This window comes from Rosa rugosa, chromosome 5 (genome assembly GCF_958449725.1).
Source record: "Rosa rugosa chromosome 5, drRosRugo1.1, whole genome shotgun sequence".
Taxonomy (NCBI): Eukaryota; Viridiplantae; Streptophyta; class Magnoliopsida; order Rosales; family Rosaceae; genus Rosa; species Rosa rugosa.
The window spans coordinates 19,198,559-19,218,409 of record NC_084824.1 but is presented as its reverse complement, the minus strand read 5'-3'; the positions used below and the strand labels follow the sequence as shown (position 1 = coordinate 19,218,409).

The 19,851-nt window shown below is 37.2% G+C and overlaps 2 protein-coding genes across 3 annotated transcripts; both read right to left on the bottom strand.

Moving 5' to 3' along the window:
* Window positions 1-954: 954 nt before the first annotated feature.
* On the bottom strand, window positions 955-5,051 carry LOC133710396 (sugar transporter ERD6-like 16). Of its 2 annotated transcripts, none has more exons than XM_062136464.1 (18): window positions 4,251-5,051; window positions 3,973-4,109; window positions 3,802-3,891; window positions 3,632-3,691; window positions 3,455-3,520; window positions 3,300-3,365; window positions 3,119-3,194; window positions 2,965-3,029; window positions 2,790-2,882; window positions 2,617-2,697; window positions 2,429-2,513; window positions 2,292-2,335; window positions 2,136-2,198; window positions 1,988-2,047; window positions 1,845-1,898; window positions 1,668-1,727; window positions 1,454-1,568; window positions 955-1,337 (listed from the first exon to the last, which is right to left on the bottom strand). In XM_062136464.1, the coding sequence occupies exons 3-18, from the start codon at window positions 3,883-3,885 to the stop codon at window positions 1,195-1,197; spliced, it is 1,215 nt and encodes a 404-aa protein (XP_061992448.1). In that variant the 5' UTR covers window positions 3,886-3,891; window positions 3,973-4,109; window positions 4,251-5,051; the 3' UTR covers window positions 955-1,194. The 2 variants fall into 2 exon arrangements, with proteins under 2 accessions (XP_061992448.1, XP_061992447.1); XM_062136463.1 differs by having other exon boundaries at window positions 3,973-4,035; window positions 4,251-5,049.
* A 2,024-nt stretch (window positions 5,052-7,075) lies between these two features.
* LOC133708845 (squamosa promoter-binding-like protein 7) lies at window positions 7,076-13,784 on the bottom strand. The gene is made up of 10 exons (XM_062134383.1): window positions 13,169-13,784; window positions 11,872-12,038; window positions 11,532-11,758; window positions 11,374-11,448; window positions 11,164-11,271; window positions 10,926-11,043; window positions 9,902-10,037; window positions 9,385-9,550; window positions 8,300-8,881; window positions 7,076-7,723 (listed from the first exon to the last, which is right to left on the bottom strand). The coding sequence occupies exons 1-10, from the start codon at window positions 13,744-13,746 to the stop codon at window positions 7,409-7,411; spliced, it is 2,472 nt and encodes an 823-aa protein (XP_061990367.1). The 5' UTR covers window positions 13,747-13,784; the 3' UTR covers window positions 7,076-7,408.
* Window positions 13,785-19,851: the final 6,067 nt, after the last annotated feature.

The following is a 19,851-nucleotide window of genomic DNA, read 5'->3' as shown; positions in this document are numbered from 1 at the left end:
GTAGCGGAGGGGTATGTAATGGTCATTCTGACTTGAGCTTTTAGTAATACAATCATTGATGGATTGATTCAAAAAAAAAAAAAAAAAAAAATTCAAGGGACATGGTATAAATATAAAAACTGAAGACAATTCATACAAGGTTAGCATGGTGGCTTGTTTTTGACTTGCATTCAAGAGGTTATGGATTCAAGTAGGGTTGGGCATAAACCGAGTCGGAGGTGCAAAACCGGCCGAATATGCCCGAAAAACTGGCTCGGGCACCAAATCAGTGACACATCATCAAAAAAGAGCTCATGATCACCAAGTCTATGTAAACTCCTAAGCTGACTATGTATGCCAACCCATCGCCATGTCATAAAACATGAGCCCCACATGAGCCACGTCAACAAGTTAACCAACTCGATCACTTAACAGAAGACTAACGGACTGGACCTATTGGATTAAAATTGAAAGTGCATAGATGTGTCTAATAAAAGTAGAAGAGCAGGGACTGAGATGATTTTACCTCTAAAGTTCAATATAGTAACCAGTCTTTAGCACTTAATTTTACTCTCTACATGTTAGAAAATGAGACACATAAAAAATTAGAAAAAAATATTAATTATAGACACACACTGTATATAGAAAGTTTACTTATGTGGCTTATGTTGATAGAAAAATATATATGTATGAGTTTTTTCTAATAAAAGTTTGAACTTTGAAGTTTATGTCTAAGTTCTCAAATTTAATTCTCTCCAAATATGTTTGAACATAATAAAAAGACATCTTTCAGCACGAACTTTAATATCCCGAATCAAATTTTTGATTCTCCAAGGCTAGAGATTGACTTTTAGAATTTTTTTTTTTTAATGTTGAGGATTAATCCATTGAGAAAATTGGTTTTTATTAAAGAAGAGAAAAACCGTGATACATGGAGACAACTATAATAATATGGGGAAAATTTGCTTAGAGAGCTGAAAGAGTGAAAGCTAGGGCTCTTTATTATAGACTGCATCAAACTTCCACCTAAATGAATACATTACAAACATATTTAGCAAACTTTAGGGTGGAAACAGCCAAGGAATTTGACACATGATCAACGAGATGTGCTGATTGGTATCTTCTTGTAGCTCTAGTCCCTCCTATGTGAAAGTTCACCTCCGGATCAAAATGGAGAAGACACTTAAATAGAGCCAATATCTACCCTAAATATTATCAGTTCAAGATATCTTGTTCTCTTCTATCTGACTTGATGCATGCCTGAATTTCTTCTAGTGTTTTTCCTTTGGTCTCTGGCACCAACTTTGCCACAAATAGGATAGTCAACAAAGAGAATCCAGAATACATGTAATAAGTTCCTGCAAGACAAATCAAATGCACATATGAATTAGACTTCAACAGTGAATCAATTCAAACCAATTTATCAGTATCGTGTATATATGTTTTTCTTTGTTCAAAAGCTTCAAAATATTACTTGAGGAACTCCAGCTCATAAGGAAGTTGTAAGTATAAGAGACTGCCCAAGCACCCAACCAGTTCACAAGCACCACTAAGCTACCAGCAGCTCCTTTCACATGGATTGGAAAGATCTGCAAATTAAAGCAACCATATATACATATGTTTATAAGAATATAGTTTGACTATATTTGGTTCGACATGCTTCATAACATTAAGAATGGCTTAATTACCTCAGACATTATCACCCAAGGAACTGCTCCCATTCCGATTGAGAAAAATGCAATGTAAATCTGATGTCAAAGGGAGAAAAGTCAGAAAAATGATCAAAGTAAAATGAGCAGATGCAGTAAAATTGTGAATCACATGATGCTTTTCGAGTTTGAATTGTAGTAAGTGGGATAACTCACCAGGACACCAGACACAGCTATTGTTGGTACCCATTTAAGCAGCAAACCATATTCCTGATTTAGAGTGATGGTAAATACAACTTTAGACCATGATATACCAGTAAAAAGACAGAAAAAGGTTGACTTTGTCAAAAAACATATACCTTAAGAAAGAAAGAAGTTCCTGCTAGAAAACAGCCTAGGAATGTTCCAGTTGCTGAAACCTTCATATCAAAACAAAATAAATTATGAAAATGCTTTAACTTTTCACCAAAAACAAATTCTCTGTAAGAAACCAGGATCAATTTATACCATTATAAGAGGTCTCCTTCCTGACCTATCGATAAGCATTGCTCCCACTACAGTAATTGGGACCTGTAAATGGATTTCACATGAGCTGTAAACCCTAAACCCATAAAACTCAAAGATGTGAACTACAACACAAAATAGAATAAAGTGATTGATTACCTGAACACATGCATAAGCTATGGTTCCAATTTTGCTTGAGATACCTGAAGTTGGCATTAAGGAATTGGAGTAAGTTTTACATGTAAGATTAGTAGGAAAAACCAAATGAAATGAAGTGCCAAGCTGCAGTTGTATACCAGCTTCTTCAAAGGTTTGACTTGCATAGAATCCTATTCCATTAATACCTCCAAACTGTTGAAATACCATCAATCCAACTCCAATCTAGAACCAATCACCAAGTTCAGGAAGTTTCAGTCCAAAAATGAAGTCATCATTTGGTTAAAAGCAGTAAACAGTGGAAAAGCTACAGAAGAAAATGGCTTACAATCACCAAACGAATGTATTTGCTTTGAAACAAATCCAACACTCCGGATTTTGGAAGGTTTTGTAGAGTGACAATATATTCCTGTCAAGAAGCATACATGGTCATTTTGTTAAACATGTTGCTTATGAACTAAAAATGATTCTGTCCATGTTTTCCAGGTTGAGAAGAAGTACTTTTATTTCAGCTGTTTCATCAGATATATCTGCATATTTTCCGCGAAGTCTTTGCAGTGCAACTTGGAACTCTTTCTCATGGCCAATCTTTGCCTGAAAACAAGGATATCAGCCTATATTTTTTTAGTGGAAAAGTGAAACACATCAGGGTTGAAAGGTTATTTGAATTTCTTACCAGCCATCTAGGGGACTCGGGAACAAACCATAGACCAACAAGCAAGACAATGCAGGGAAGGATTCCTTCAGATCAAAAATCAACAATCAGCCCCTCAACAAGTTTGGCATTTTTATTTACGAAAAACAAAATGTAGTATGGAAACAGAACTTACCAGCTATAGCTAGTGTCCTCCAACTTATAATTGTTCCTATTACAAATGAAACAGAGGATCCAGTAACAATCATGAGCTGCAGAACAACAATAGGCAAAAGGAGAACAGTAGATTAATGATCATATACTTTTAAGTTAGGACCAACCTTTTATAAGGATATCAAAGCTCATATCTGCCTTACCTGATTTAATGTTGTAAGCCCTCCACGGAGATTTTTGGGTGCGATTTCTGCTATAAATATTGGGATCTGTTGATCCACATTGCTAAATGTAGTGAATATTTTAAACTTTATGTCGTCATAATGAATTAAAACCATCAGTTGGTAAAAAGATTTACCACATAAGAGAAAACTCCAATTCCATATCCAGTTAAAAACCTTCCTATGTCAAGTGACAAAGCTCCCTGCATCAGATTTTTAACCACTCTGAAATTAGTGCTTTTAGTAATAAGAAACTAATTGACTGTCTGCAATTAAATGCAAGTGTCCAAATGAACCAAATTAACAGCATATACCTCAGAGAAATAGATGGCTAGCCATCCTGTAATACAGAAAGTGGCTGACATGCTCATTGCCTGATTAGTCCATAAAATTTCAAGAAGCTTAGTACAAGGTTCAGGTCACTGGTTATTACTAATTAGTAATTAAGCTTCAAATTTTCTTCTTTTTACACAAGAAAGCATACCCCCTTTCGACCAAGAAAGTCCGCAATCCTACCACTTGTGATAGCACCCAGCATTGCACCAATAGTCAGTATAGAGCCAAACATGGAGAACTGCCAGATGACTCAAATTACTTGCAAGTCACTTTACTATAATTCATGGAAATATGAAGGGCAAAGAGATCCGAGGCAAACCTGAGCTAGAGAGAGATTGAGATCCTCCCTGATAGCTGATTGAGTGGGTGCTGAATAGCCCACCTGCCAAAATAATAACTTAAGCTAAGCTAAACAAACCCTTTTTTCTGTTTTGGGTTATTTTGTTTTTGTGCCCCCTAATCAGAAGAAAACACCAACAACCAAAAAGAACACAACTTTCAGTACATCACCAACTTTCTTATAATCAAACCAGAAACCCCATAACTGCTCGGACTAGTTACAACTCAAATGCTCACAGAAATTTCAAGAGTACTTACACATGATCCGAACTCGAAAGAGCCACAAACTGCAACACATGTGCTAAGCAAAACCATCCCAATTGAACCAGTACTACCATCTTCATAATCAGCATCAATCTTCTTCTCTTGTTTGATAAAGGGCTGTTCCAAATCCTCAAGACTATTGGTTCCCCCGTTCTCAACATCTCTGCACTGCCCAATTGCCATATCTAAATTTCTCACCATTCTAAGAGTTCAAACCCAAAAAGAAAGAAAAAAAAAAAAAAACAGAAGCAAGAGCTATGCTCAGCTCCTGGTAGGACTTGTTGGGATCAAGGGAAATCTTGGCCTGTATGATTACTTTGTTCTGGGGGTATATATAGCACATGTTGAAAAAGTGCAGGGGTTGATATTTTGTGGATTTGTCCGCTAGTAATTGATTTTTTTTCGGCCTAGTCTGCTAGTAATTGATTGGGAAACCTACTAGTAATAGGAGGTAGAATCTGATGGGGAGTGGATTGCATTGCATGTGGGATAAAGCTGTCACTGAGCATATAAACCCAATTGGTATTGTTAAAAGTTAAAACGGGACTAAGAGCATGAGTTTGTTTTGAACTGCAATTTCGAGCATGTGGATTTCTGCCTGTAATGTATGATTGAGTTTTGGTTATATTTGCATGCGTACGTGGACCTTACTCGGACCGATGGACTAAGAAGCTAAACAAATCGGCTATGGCGGCAAGACGCTGGAATATTGCGTGTAGTACAGTGTAATGTGCTTGTTTGTTAGTGAGGAAGATGAAGCTGGCAAGAAGAAAACTTATTTGAGGAATAAAATGTGCATGTAGAGGAAACCATGGAAAAAAAAAATCGGAAGTTTGATATAGGGTTCATTTCGATGGGTTTGATATACCGAGTGCTTTTAATTGGTATATATCCGAAACCGTTTTGACTGTATTTTGGGTAAACAAGAAGTTTTTTCTAGTTATGGAAGCGCTTCTAGAAACACTTGGCATGTGCTTCCTGAGAAAAACACTTATAGTGCTCTTACGATTGTTTTTTTTTTTGAAATTATTAGGAATAAACCTTTTGTGCTTCTAACAAAATCACTTATACAAGAAGCACTTCTTAACAGAATGTGAGCTCATCCCCAGGTACCGACCTTATATTGATATATGATATAGCAAGAGGCTCAAAAATACAAAACATCTTTCTTCGTTTGTAAGGTGCAATCACACTGCGGTAATTTAGAATTGTAAGTTTGATATACATGATTGACTCATCAATTCTTACATGTTAGATTTAACGTGCCTATCAAAAATTTATAATGTAATCATTTCAGGTCATAATTCATAATTCCATATATTATATATTATCTATTGGTTTCGATGAGAATCACATTCAATCATTCATCAACGTTGTAGGAGTGCTATTGGCTTTGTTTTGATCCAAATGAGACGATGTCAATGAAAAATGATTAGTGAATTGAAGGGTGCCTCTATGATTGAAAGAAAGACAATGATATACACATTGTCCTACACAGAACCAAGACGAGATATTTCATGATCTTGCACCCAACCAAGACGAGACATTTCATCTTGATTATAAGAAAAATAGTATTGGAGGTTGTCACAACAAAGGTGGGAGATATTTTATCATACTGGGCCGAACTTATAATTATGAGTTGCACTAATTACCAGTAACAACTAGCTTCCACATTTGTCAAAAGAAAAATCTGGCCGTCTCCTGGAATCTGATTTAAAAGCAATTCCCCTTCTGAAGAGTTCTGCTATCTTCTACAACCTTCAAAAATGGTAGAACCGTGTTGTGTTTCTCAGTGCCCCACAATATTATCCCCCTTTTTTTCCTTTCTTTTTTTCTTTTTTTTTTCGATGAGATATTATCCCCTTGATTAGGCACTAAATATCTTATCCATAAATTGGAGCACTTACTTAATTTGGATTGTGATGTAGACGGAATCACATAGAACTAATATTGTCATCATTTAATCATTAAATATCTTATCTATAAATTGCAGCACTTAGCTAATTGATTATGTTAGGCCGGCTTAAAATTTTGATTGTAATGTAGACAGAATCACGTAGAACTGATATTGTCCTCATTTAATCATTTTTATTAATAAAATATAAGGCTTTTATCTCATCGCATCTTTGAGTTGTTATCTTGACCGCTCTCACTTAATTAATTATTGTAACTTGAATGATGTGACACCTCGGCCGAACCTCGACTCCCATACAATTGCAGAACAATCTGGTGAATTACAAAACTGACATCTTTTCCATGTTAGTTATCATCGTACTTCGCAGCTTAGCTAGCACATATACTTGGGAAATAACAACAACCTGATATAATTTGGTCATGTTAATAGGTGACGAAACTTTAATGCACCTTCACAACAAAGTGTTTTATAGTTTCATACATCAAAACGCATCTGAGGAGTTTTGAATTATAAGTGTTCCACACCAATAAAAAAGCAAAGATCAAGTTGTTCAACAACATTACTTTCTTTGACAGTAGTGCATTCCAATCATCTGTAGACTGTAGGAGATGGATCTTCCCTTTTAACGCAGACGAAGTCTGAACAACCAAAATGAACTTTTCGGGTGTTTGATAAGTTGCATGACGAGAAAAACATGATCAGCAGACCTCATAAAAATGTCATAGCCAAACTTTGTTTGGGATGGATGGAAGAAATCGTCCGAGTTGAAGTCGCAGTACTTGGAATAATATGCTATTTTGAGTGCAAGTAATGTTAATATGTTATTAACTTGAGAATAACAGTCACTAAAGAGGAGACCATTTATTACAGGGGGCTCCGATGAAGAACAGTAGCAGCAGTAAGATCAGGCAACGAGGCTTCTTATGTATTATTAAGCACAAGTGCACAACATCAAATCTCTCTGAAACGGGCATGAATAGAATACAGAACAACAGCTTCTGCTTTACAAAACAAAACAAAAAATTGCCGGATAACAACTCCTACCTTCAAAGAAGAAATTATCATCTCAAACGCCGCTGGCAACAAAAGCACAGTGGAGATCTACAAAGGATTCCAACAGTGACAAAGATGCACTTTGTCATTGGCTTCTCTAGGTGTAGTGTTAGAAAGTAGTCTACATCGGATATGTACAGACAAAGGGATTGGGAACACTTACATTAATACCTTAAACATCCAATTAAATCTTGTCAAATAGACACCTGCGTATTGTTACTGCTAATTCGCCAACCTTGTGAGGATGAAAGACAACCGCACAAATTCCTAAACACATAGCTGTGGCAGAAATTACATAGAGAGTGGGGCGAAATCCCAAGAATGTTCGCCTAGAGCGAGAGCTTAGGAGCTCCCCAGAAGAAATACCACAGTTAGCCTGTTTGATTAGGTTGGCTTTTGTGGCTGCTTTTTTGTTTAAAAGTGGAAGAGTCTCACTTCTCTCATTAGACGTTGAACCCAACATCGCATCCATCTTACCATCTACAATAATCTCTGTATCCTGCAATATATTTACAGAAAACAATTGATGAAACAAATATACCACTTTATTAAATAAACAATGTCAAACCAATGAAAGACAGAATATCAAGATAAATCGACAATTCCAATCACGCGGCATAACACAACTGACATACTCGAGTTGACATTGAAATATTGAATAATATAAGTGGTTAAAAAAAACAACAATGGCCAAGCAAAACTGTGAGATGTCAATAAAGGGAGGCAAAAGGGATCTATGTAGGTTCTAACTTTCAAATCCAAAAGTGATAGGAAAGAAAGCACTGCCTCCAAGAAAAAGTGAAAACCAGTAGGGTAATTAGAAATAATATCAGGATATACAAATTTCACCCCCTTTTTTCTTCCCTAAATTTTCTTAAATGTTTCCAGTCAGTTAAGAAGTTGGTTTTCAATATTTTCATATTAAGTTGGAATTCTAAGCACCAGATGAAAACAAATGCAAACTAATCAAGTTTAACTGAAATCAAAACCAATTTCGCAGATTTTAAGCCTTCTCAATGCACACACGACCAACAAATATTAGAAAAATCTCAAATAGCAAGATTTAAGTCCTCACCTGAGTGTGTATGGGAAAATGTTGTTTGCTCTGAAAGCAGCTTAGACTTTGAGAAATAAGATCCTCTTTCTGCACCAAGCTTCCAGGCTCCACAACTGAAACCCCAGAACTTTGAAGTTTTTGACAAAGAATATCACGAGCACAATCCATGTACTTTTGTAATAGCCTCATATCAGCATCAATACTGCCACTATCGGGGTTGTTTATCTCTACATTATACATCAGAGTGTTCAGATTTTCTAACACTTTCTCCAGTATGGTTGTTGACTTGAAGAATATCAATAAGTTCAATAAATTATTGAATCTTTGTGCCTGTGAAGAAGTCATGATCTGTTGGACATTTTCTGAGGAGGGCTTTCTAAGAAGCCATGCTATATCTAAAATAACTTCAGAAAATGCTCTGTGTCTGAGTGAAGATGCTTCACAAGAGGTCAACAGAGAACCACTGGAAGACACGTCTGATGTTCCTCGCACAAAAAGAGATTCTTCTAATCTTTTTTGAATAGTCTCCATTTCAGCACAAATCTCTTTGTTCCCAATGAGTACAGGTAAAAAGTTTGATAACCCAGATTCATTTTCAACCTGCAATATAGTTATATTCAATGATAAATTACCAAAAAAAAGATCTGGACGAATTAAAAAACCAATTACCCTGAATGGCTGAATCTACTATTTTTTTATATACCTGTGACTAATTCTGGTCCTAATTTATAGTCATTGTTAATGCTATCAGCTGCAGCTATGCAGATAAACCAGCTACCATCCTAGGTACCCATAGGACATTTATCATTAAAGAAGGTACAATAAACCAGACATGTCATATTCAAAAATCCCTGGTGATATTCCAAGTGTCAACTCAATTGGGTAAGCCACGTCACAAAGAAACAAGATAAAACACCCGCATAAACAATATTAAGCGTATTACTACACTATTGTGATCACTGGAGTCTTACGATATACATACAGCAGAAAGAGGCCAAATATGTGCAAACTACTAACACTGACCAACAACCATACAGACTGATAGTCAGGAATCATATTGGCAATAAGCAAAATGAAAGAGAAGAAAAAAACCAATATATTACCTCAATAAATGCAGGACCAAAACTAGTTGCTTCTGTACGAGGCACATGTATCTTGTAAAGTTGATGATCTATATTACCAGCAGTGCTGTCCCCTTCAATCTGAGTATGGGAGGATTCCGGATCATAATTATCGGCCAGATACTTTCCAGAGAAGGATACAAGAAACCTGTCACCATAACGATCTTTTATTAGGCATCTTATTCAACAGAAATTCCCTCTCCACAACAGTGTGACATTTAAACAGAACACTAGTAAGAATGTAAGATAAACATAAACACAAAACTAGAATATCTATCTTTCTATCTCTCTCTGTGTGCAATTTACTAGTTTTACAGTAGAACATCTATCTAAAGCTTCTTCTTCCTAAGAAAGTAAGATATACATACTATATTAAAATAATTACAGTTGATAGGAAACTGAGTTAAACAGAAAGAGACCAGAATAATAGGATCAATCAAAAGAACACAATAAACTCCTAGAAACCGAACAGGTGGGAAATCCTTAAAGGAAGCAATACCTAAGTTTGGGTTGTAACAAATTACTTCCACAGACAAAAAACTCCATTGGCTTGCCTGCTTCAAAACATGTAGGATGAATATAATGTAGCCTGGGGGCCCGCACCTCCACTTTGGCTTTTATTACAGAAGTCCCGTCTGTGCATATGAAAATGAAAAGAGGCATGTTGGTTATTCACTTATTCCAAACAAGTACATAAATGTATAAATGTTAGGTATAGATGCATGTTTACCTTGAAAATCCAAAATCCACAAAAGAAGAAAACTTTACCTTAGAAATTTTACTGACACGACTGTCTATAGACATAATTCTACAAATGCTTTAAGAAAATGGTAAGATGAGTTTCCAGAAGCTTTTCAATTTAAAAAATAAAAAATAAAAATAAATAAATAAATAAATAATAAAATAAAATTGGTTTTTAATAGGTGATATCTTAAACACAAACCATCTAAATCTGACCACAATTACTAAACAACATAGTTCATATACTTCCCTGTATGCATAGGTGATATACATATCCAAATGAACAGGTCAAGTATTGCACCTTGATCTTCAGCAAGTGTGCCTCAGACCTAGATGGTATGTTATTAATAGTTAAGGGTAGTTCTTGTATTTTGTTATCCCATCATCATTTGCCTTAGTCACTTCATTCTCCTCTCTTTTTCAAATTCAAAAGATTTTGGCTAGCGAGGAAATACTGTGTTCATCAAAAAGATGCTCATCTTTAGATAAGGATATGCACATGAGTTGCTGTGATGCAAGGAATTTGGCAACTTAAGAGCTTCCAAAAGCAATATGCCAAGATTGCTTTTGAAAGTGTTTCTATGCGACATAACTTCATAGATTTTGTTCAGTTCTGTGAATCCATTATATCATTTGAAAAAAGTGTTTAGAGATCTATACATTTTATGTTTTCAAAGGCAATATGCCAAGATGGGTCATCAAAATACTAGCACAGACCATTTATATTCCACATTGTTCTAAAACCAAACTATATAAAACATAGCTATGAAGCATCAAATTACCTTTTACAACACGGAAAATCATGTCATTGAGATAAACAAGCATATTTCCCCTCCCCGATAGCATCCTTCCAGGTACGATAACAAAGTTATGTAGATACGATGCAGGATCATCAAGTAACTGAGTAAATTATCAAATCAGAATCAAACAGTTGAACAAAAGGATTGAGTCAAGGTAAAGAGAAAATTTTGACAAATTGTCAATATCAATATTGCAAAACAAGATTACCAATATCATTACCTTCATCCACATAAACTTTGGCATTGCAATAAAAACAGTCAAGATAGTACATCCAGGACGGATATACCCCTCCAACTCAACCGGCATACTAGCCAACCATTGGAATATCTGTAAAAACATTCCCATATGTTAATCAATTCCTATATCATGCCATAAAAAAAAGCTTTTCGCTGTATATACTAAACTGTAATAACAATCTTTTAATAGTACTTGGTGCCGAAGTCTTCTAGGGAATTCTGCTGGATTCCAATCATAGAGCTTGAATGAGATACGACCTGTCGGACACTACAAGTATGTATCAAATCAGTATATCTCCTCATAATCATGTTTTATCCATACAACAAACACAGCATGCAGCAAAGACCCACCATAGATGAGTAGACACTTTTGTTGTCACACTGTGGCGGAGAAAGAGAGTGATTGGAATCATGTTTTCTTCCATCCGTTTGGGTATCACCAGAAGTCAGGGCCGATGCAACACCATCACTGCCGACATTCTGGGAATTAGGCATTGAAAAGAGGGTAGAAATACCCCCACCTTCTGACTCCACCAAGTCTTCCTTCTCATTTATCTGGCTGCTTAACTGTAAACTGTCTGCACATTATACATATAAACCAGACTTTTAGACACCTTTTCCAGGAAGGAGAACAACTCTACACTGCCTTTTACAAGTGTGTTACAGTAACATCAAACCAAACATTGAATACCTTCTCCTGCTTCACCATCATGATTGCCACCTTCAGTTTGAACTTCCCTTTGAGATTCCTTCCCTGCTTTTGAATCACTCGGTTTTCTTCTTCTTCTGTTATTGTGCCGCTCTAATTTTCTTCGACAGCTCCGCTTACCTTCATCAAAATCAGATAAGACATGGAACCTGTGGAAGAAGTGCAACACATCCAGAATAATTAGTTCTCACTATTTCAACAAGAATAGTACACACAGTTCCTCGATAAAAAAGGAATGCAACAGTATTACAATTCTGATGATAAATGAGTCAAAGTACTTCTAATAATGCTTATCTAAATCTCCTCTGGGAAGTATTGCTCATTTTACTCTGAGGGTCTTCTGACTGCAATATGGAATAGTAAGGAATAGGCATATGATAACTTAAAAGACAGGTGAATGTAGGGAATTAACTTGGGCCATAACCAATGCCAGATGCGAGCCCTTCAATATTCCTAATGTGCTGATATGGATTCTTAGATCATACTTTCCCAACATTTATCTTTACTCATAAAAGAGCCTCAACAATAAACCGCAACTGATACCTTGTTTATTAATATCTCCTCTGGCCCAAACTAAAATGAATGTAGCATCCATACAAAAAAAAAATCTGCGTGTCTATCCCAAATCCCTTCTTCCCCCTACTGCCCCCAACTTAATAAAATAGCATCCTCTTTGTTATAATCTTGATGACCTGTATCAAAACCTCAAAACTTTTGAGTAGCAGCAATCTCTGAAAGCTCAACTATACTACCAGTGTTGCTGAAGAAACCTTAGATGGTAGAACCCATTTTGAATCTTGTCGCAAGAATACTTCTCCAGCTCGCATCAATTAAATTGAAGAATTTATTAAAAGAAACAGTTCCTAAACAACTTCCACCAACAAATTCACAAAAACTCTCGGTTTAAAAAACCGAGTGCTACTCAATGTACAAAATTATCTCAATCTAAAGACCGAATAACCAAAAAGCGTGCCGCTATCGCTTCTAGACAGTCCCTTCTCCACTCTTTTGAGAATCACACAGTCCCACCATAAATTTTGATGCAGCCTATTAGAGGCTGCAAATTGACTTGAGGAACTTACACCTCAAATTCAAAGCTAGCTTACCCAATTTCATGGATCAACTTAGCTCAGAAACTTAGTTTGGAACTCACTGACAGCTTTGAAGATTACTAAAATGAAAAAAGCAAAGCTTCTATAATGAAAATCAACAACACTCAGAAATCGAAAAATGAACTGATGATATCAAGAACAGTCGGAAGTGAAAAGATTGAGCTTACTTGCCACACTGCTGACAATAACGCTTGGTGTCGCCGCCGAGGACGACGGTGGTGGCATTGGCGCAGGCGAGGCAGACTCTGTGCCTGCGGTGATAGCCTTTGAGCTCCTTAATGTCGGCCCCACAAGTCGGGACCTGACACCGGGCCGTCCCGGGCGGGGCCCGAACCGTCCTGACCCGCTTCTTCCCGTGCCCGGCTTCCTCCTCCTCCAGTTCCATCATTTTCTCGTCCACCTCCGGGCACGCGCACGGCACGTGACCCGCCAGAAAGTTGGAGCACGCCAGCCTCGGGTCGCGCTTCCTTATCCTTGCCGCCGGCTCGGGGGGGCCCGGATTCGGATTCTCCGGCGGGTCGTCCGGCGGGGGCAGGTGGTGGGCCTCGGGCGGGTCGGCGGAGCCCCATGAGATGGCCAAGTCGTCGTCGACGGTGAAGTCGAGGAGATCGCCCCAGTCCCAGACAGATGAGGTGTCGCCGGCGGACATGGGCGGTTGAGGAATGTGAGAAACCCTAGGTTGGTCTAAACGCTGCCGTTGTGAATGGGTTGGGGAAAGAGGGAGGGGGGGACTTTTGCATCGCATTGGGGTCAAATCAAATCACCTAACCAACCAACCAGACACACCTAACACTAACAGACGGACATCTTGGACGCCAAGATTCCCTCTCAACGTCCCCGAGACCAGATTGAAGTAGACCATTAGTTAATTTTCCTTTTTTTTTTTTCTTTTTTTTTTTTAAAAATCTTGGTTGGATCGTCAGGTAAAAGTTTCACTGCTTTAATTTTACCTTACTAGACCTTTCAAAAAAATTTACTTTACTAGAAAATACACACCCCAATGAGCGGGAATAATAAATTAAAGAGAAAATTTATCAAAAAAACAAATGAGGAGTTAGTATAGACAGTGAGAAGTTTTCTCATTGGTGAAATGAATGAATACATGTAACTTACATGTAGAGAAGTGAAATTTTTTTTTTTCCTTTTCTTGTTCAATTTTGATTTTATTATTTACATTCTTATCTCTTAATTATTAAATATAGTTTCAAATTAATATATGATTCAAGGATCTATATGTAAAGTCACACCCATACTATATTAAGATTAACAAAATCTCCTCTTTTAGATATAGTAGCGTCATGGTTATTTAGTTGAATAAACTAGTAGCATCACCGATAAAATAGGACAGAACTAGGGTTGGCGAGAGTTAACAAAAGTTATCAGCCTGTCCGGCGGCGCCCCCGCGTCGGCCGTGGCTCCCTGCTTCATCGACGAGTGGCGGGTGTTGCCGGATGGGATCTTGGGATCTCAGGGGTCCTCCTCTGCTCTTCGCTTGGCTGGTCAAGGTTTGGTACTCTTCTTCGTTTCTCTCAGATGGCATCGTCGGTGTGGAGGTCGGATGAGTGGTGGTCGGCGTGGAGTAAGTGGTCAGAGGCCAGATCATGGCGGCGGTATACCATGGATCGTATGGCGCTGACTTCTAATCTACGGTGGGTCGCTAGACGGAGATGGCAGCTGTGGTGGATCTGGGTTTTCAAGGCGGTGGGCATGGCAGAGGCAAGGCACAGTGAGTCTTTCATCGATTTCTTGGTGAGAGATTTGCTGTGGTTTGTTGTATGTTTCAGCAGGCACCTTCGACTTGGGGAGATTGAAGACATGGGGCTGCGGTGGTGGCCTGCCGGTGGGCCATCTGACGACAAGGGTGAGGAGTACTGTGGCAGCTACTTTTTTCTTTTGGTTAAAGTCTTGGTTTTAGTTAGGTTGCTTGTTAGTTTACTTTGGTTGTTGGTTAGTTTACTTTGGTCAATAGTTGGTCCCTACTCGTTTGAGCTAGGGTTGGGTCAAATTGATGTGTCATGGATGTGGTGTCTTTCCTGGGGACGAGTTGGTGTAATTTTGGTTCTATCTTATGGTCAATGTGCTAACAAGCTATCCTTGCACGTGGTCTGGTTTCATTGGGACGCGGTGTGGAAGAGGGCGCTGGTTTCTCTGGCGGTTGTCTATGGGGTGTTATCGAGTTTCTCGGGGTTATCTGTAGCCTGTGAGGTTGGGCGAAATAGGTGGTTAGGGGTTGGACTCTTTTGGCTCATGGATGTCATTCTGGATGATGGACTCGTAACTAGTTCGGTTTTTAGGGAGGAGAGTGGGGAGTTCTTGTCCACCACCGGTCATTCTCATATTATGTAATCTTGGTTATTTTTCAATAAAGGATTCTTATTCTAAAAAAAAAAAAGATATAGTAGCGTCATACATGTGCTATGCCTGAAGTAATATAGTAGAAACTTAATTTTGTTAATCTCAAATTTCAGTAACCCAAGAAAATAAAAGTTAGGAAACTGTCTAAATTTTTTTAGATACTTGTTATGTAAATTAATTTTTTTTTATTCAAATGGCGTATATGACAATCTAAAATTTGATTAAGCATTTTATACTAAACTTTGGTTTTCTTGTAGAAATTATTTTTCTAATTATTTGGTAAAGTTTTGCCATCTATCCAAAAAAAAAAAAAATTGGCCAATAAAAGAAAAAGTTTTGCACTTGAGACTTGGTATTATTTATTCTTCGTCAATTTGCTTCTTTTTTTTTGTCTTGAGAATGAGCCTTTTTTTTTGTAAGAGTAATTTCTAAAAGAAATATTAGAAAATGAAAACCTCATATTACTATTGAATTAGATTGCTCAAAACCTGTTAGTTTTGTTAATATGAAGAACTTAATTTGGCGGCAGAAGGTAATAACCAGAAGAAATATTGATGTGTGTATTTATGTTGTTATTTTAGTCCTTGTACGTAGTTCTTCAAACAATTACACTCTTTATAATCTGGGAGGAGGACTTACTTTTGGTGTTAAAGAATATAATTAACTGCTAATTGTATTCTTCAAAACTTGCTGAATAATTTTGGCTCATCATTTTCTTGAAGAATAGTAGAATACATTTGTGTAGGGTAATGCTAGTAATCATTTGTGTTAAAGAATATAATTAACAGCATTACCCTATACATGGTTAAAAATAATAAAAATACGTTACAATTAAGAAAGGGTATTACTTGGGAGTTAGGATATACTGCTATGGTCCCTCTTTTTAAAAAATAAAAAGAAATGTCAAACAAGGTAAAATGTCTAATATAAAAAAATAATAATTCAATTGTGGCAAAAAAAAAATGTTAAAAAATGAATAAGGGGATTAATCATTAAACAAAGGTGTGGCAACAGTGACGACATATGGGATTGTAGAATAAACTCAAAGGACGCTGGAGATGTTAGCGGTTGTGTTCCACGCGCCCTGTACGTGGTCCAATATTGTGTCACGGTGCCGTGCGTGTGTGGCGGAACGCAGGAGAGAGAGACGTGGGCCCAGTGAAGTTGAGTGGTTGCCAAATCTGCTGACGAAACAATGAGCACATTTTCTAAATTTTAAAGCTTGTTGACATTTTTTTGTTTTGTTTTTAAATGGGATTTTGATTTCTCTTTATCCCAAAGTGTTGGTCACCTAATCTGCGTCTTAGACTCTACTACACTCTACAACGACTGTACATCTAATGTACATTACTTTAATTTACTTTGCCTTAGACTATATTAGTATAGGGTAATGCCGTTGCACTCCCGTGTGAATTCGGACACAAATGTGTGGCTCACTCGAGATTTATCGCGATTTGTAGCTTACTTATGAAGTTTGTGATATATTTTATGACCTGTAATGGTATTTGCATGTTGTCATATTGGGTTGATCAAAAAAAAAAATTGTGTTATTTTGTTAAAAAAAAAAAACTTATTTTTATATTTCTTGATTTCAGATTATAATTTAACGAAATATAAACTAAATGTTCTCATTTCTCCTATTTTTTTTAGAATAAATTATTCATTTATTTAAAGGAAACCAAATTTTAAAAAAATATGAGAATAACCGGTGGTGGACATGAATTCTTCACTCTCTTCCCTACTAACTAAGCCAGTTACAGGTCTGTCACCAACAATGACATTCATGAGCCAAGAGAGCCTAACCCCTAACCAGGAATGTCACTCATTCTCTCGAGCTACAAATCCTGCTATCATATGAGCCGCAACATTAACCCTTCTAGGAACAAATTGAACACCCATAGATCACATAAGAAACCTAATTCTATCCATTAATAAATCTTCATCAGCAAGGCATTCCTCATTCCCATTTACCAAGTGGAGAGCTTCCAAGCAATCTGCTTCAATAACAAAATTTCTCCACCTTTTTTTTTTTTTTTTAGAAGAAAAGGAAATTACAAGAAAAAAAGCCTCTAGGGCAGCCTAAACTAAGCAATCCGTTTCAATAACCAAATTTCTCCACCCTTGATTCAGACTCCATTCCAAACTTTTCATCAACGCAAGAAGCTCTGCAGCACGAGGACTAAATCTGCCTATTACTCTTTCTCCCATTGCTGCCACCAAAATGCCCATACTGTCCCTACACATTATGGCCACACCAACCTGCTCACCGTTGTGAAGGACAGCTGCATCACAATTGATCTTCACATGATCAACAAGAGGTGGAGCCCAACATGTAGTTTCCAGAACATTACCATTAGACCTCTCACATCGATGAAGCTCTTGGCCTTGCACAATTCTATTCCAAATAGCAACGGATCTGGCTTCTCTAAAGTGAGGAGTGCGTGAATTTGCTTCAATTTCATAAAATCTGAACACTCCACATAATCTAAGAGTCATAAGATTTGACACATCACTCAACAACAAATTCTTAAGATTTTAGTCTAAACAATGTCTAACTTGCCGTTAACTCTATGAAGAAAAAGAAAAAAAAGGATTTGATGTGATGTTTCTCCTACTGCGTTCTCTCTTTCTTCCATGGAAACTCGATCATGGTTGTGTTTTCCTTAACTTGTGCTACGCTTTAAAGCACCACTTCTTTGGCTTGTAAGGTTCCAGATTGAGTTTCCATGAAAAAAGCTTTCTCTTGCTGCGTTTTCTTTCTCTTATTGCTTCATAGCTGATAGCTCATGTAATTTGCGTCTTGCCAATTCATTGAAACAAACAGAAGTGTTTCAAGCAATACCAAATCAGATCGGTGTAATACCTGCTTCTTAATTAACTTTCTATAATTTAAACAGCGAATTGAAAAGTCTGCAAACGCTGCAAAGCAACCAAATGCACTTATGAATTTAACTTTGGGGTACAATTGGATTCAATAAAAAAGAGTTAGTATTATTCTTCTTGATTAAGGAGAGAACTCAAAGTTATCAACACCTAGCTAGATTGTGTTTATCATTATAATTCTATAATTGTGTATATTACTAAGACCTGCACATCCATGGTTTCCAGAAATTTATTCTTCAACTATATATGGACAAGTTTCCATGGAAGCACAGAGCCACAGAGAAATATGCAGTAGTGATGCACGAAAGAAATATCATGTCAAATCCCTTGGTTTTTATGATAAAGTGATGTGTCAAATCTTATGACCCTTGGATTATTTGGAGCATTCAAATTTTATGAAATTGAAGTAAATTCACTCACTCCTCACTTTAGAGGAGCCGGATCCAATAGCAATACCCACCTCGTAAACAACCTCTGGCAGCCTCGAGTGCTCACCAAACTGCACTGCATTCCTCCCCTTCCAATTGCTCCACAATAACATTACTAACAACTTCAGCTCGTCCACCGTTAAAACCTTCATAGCATCCTCCAAAAAATTAGTAAAAGAATTTCATGTACCTTGACCCAACTTTGAATAAAAACTCGCCTTTTCCAACATTGCAATACAACAAGGACATTGACATATTGCGTGTAAAAGTGATTTCTGAGCTTATTGGCATCTAAAGTAGAATCCATGACCACTTTCCTCAAAAACAAAGAAGTCTTACACGGTAAACAACCAATATTGCAACTTCACAAAAAATGAGACATCTTGGGGGTACCTTAATCTTCCAAAACTGCCTCTAGAATTTAGATGCAGTAGATACTCCATTAAGAGCACCACTTTGCTCCCTGCACTCCTTTAATGCCAGCCAGTACCCACTCTTAACAAAGTACTTCCCATTTCAATTTTGATTCCAAATTAATTGATCCGGACCTCCATTTCGAACAAATGGAATACTAAGAATTGCCTCCACCTCATGAGAAGTACCAATCTGTTCCAACAAAGAAATATTCCATTCTCCATCATCAATAATCAACTCTAACGCTCATGGTCATATTCAAATCATTCTTGTAAGAAACTCTAAAATCATTCAATGCGGGCACCCATGGATCCAAAAAAACCTTAATATTAAGGCCATCCAACTCTCCACCACAGCCCCTAATGAAGCAGATCCCTCCACCAAACAACCGCACGCCAAATAGATGACGGATTACCCTCCACCTCGGCTTCCAAAAAACTACACTTTGGAGAACACCGAGCTTTTAACGTTCTCCCAACAAGAGAATCAACTCCCCTCAACAACCTCCAACCCTGCTTCGCCACCAAAGCTTTATTAAATTGTTGAATCTCTCTAAAACCCAAACCCCCCCCCTCTCTCACTCTTCATCAAACACAACTTATCCCAACTCTTCAAATGGATTCCTTTACCATTCGACTTCCTCCACCAAAATTTTGCAATATGCTTATTAAACTCTTCACTAGTACTAACAGGCAATTGAAAAACACTCATCGTATAAGTAAAAATAGATTGAGCAACGACTTTAATAAGAATCTCTTCCAACTTTTCGA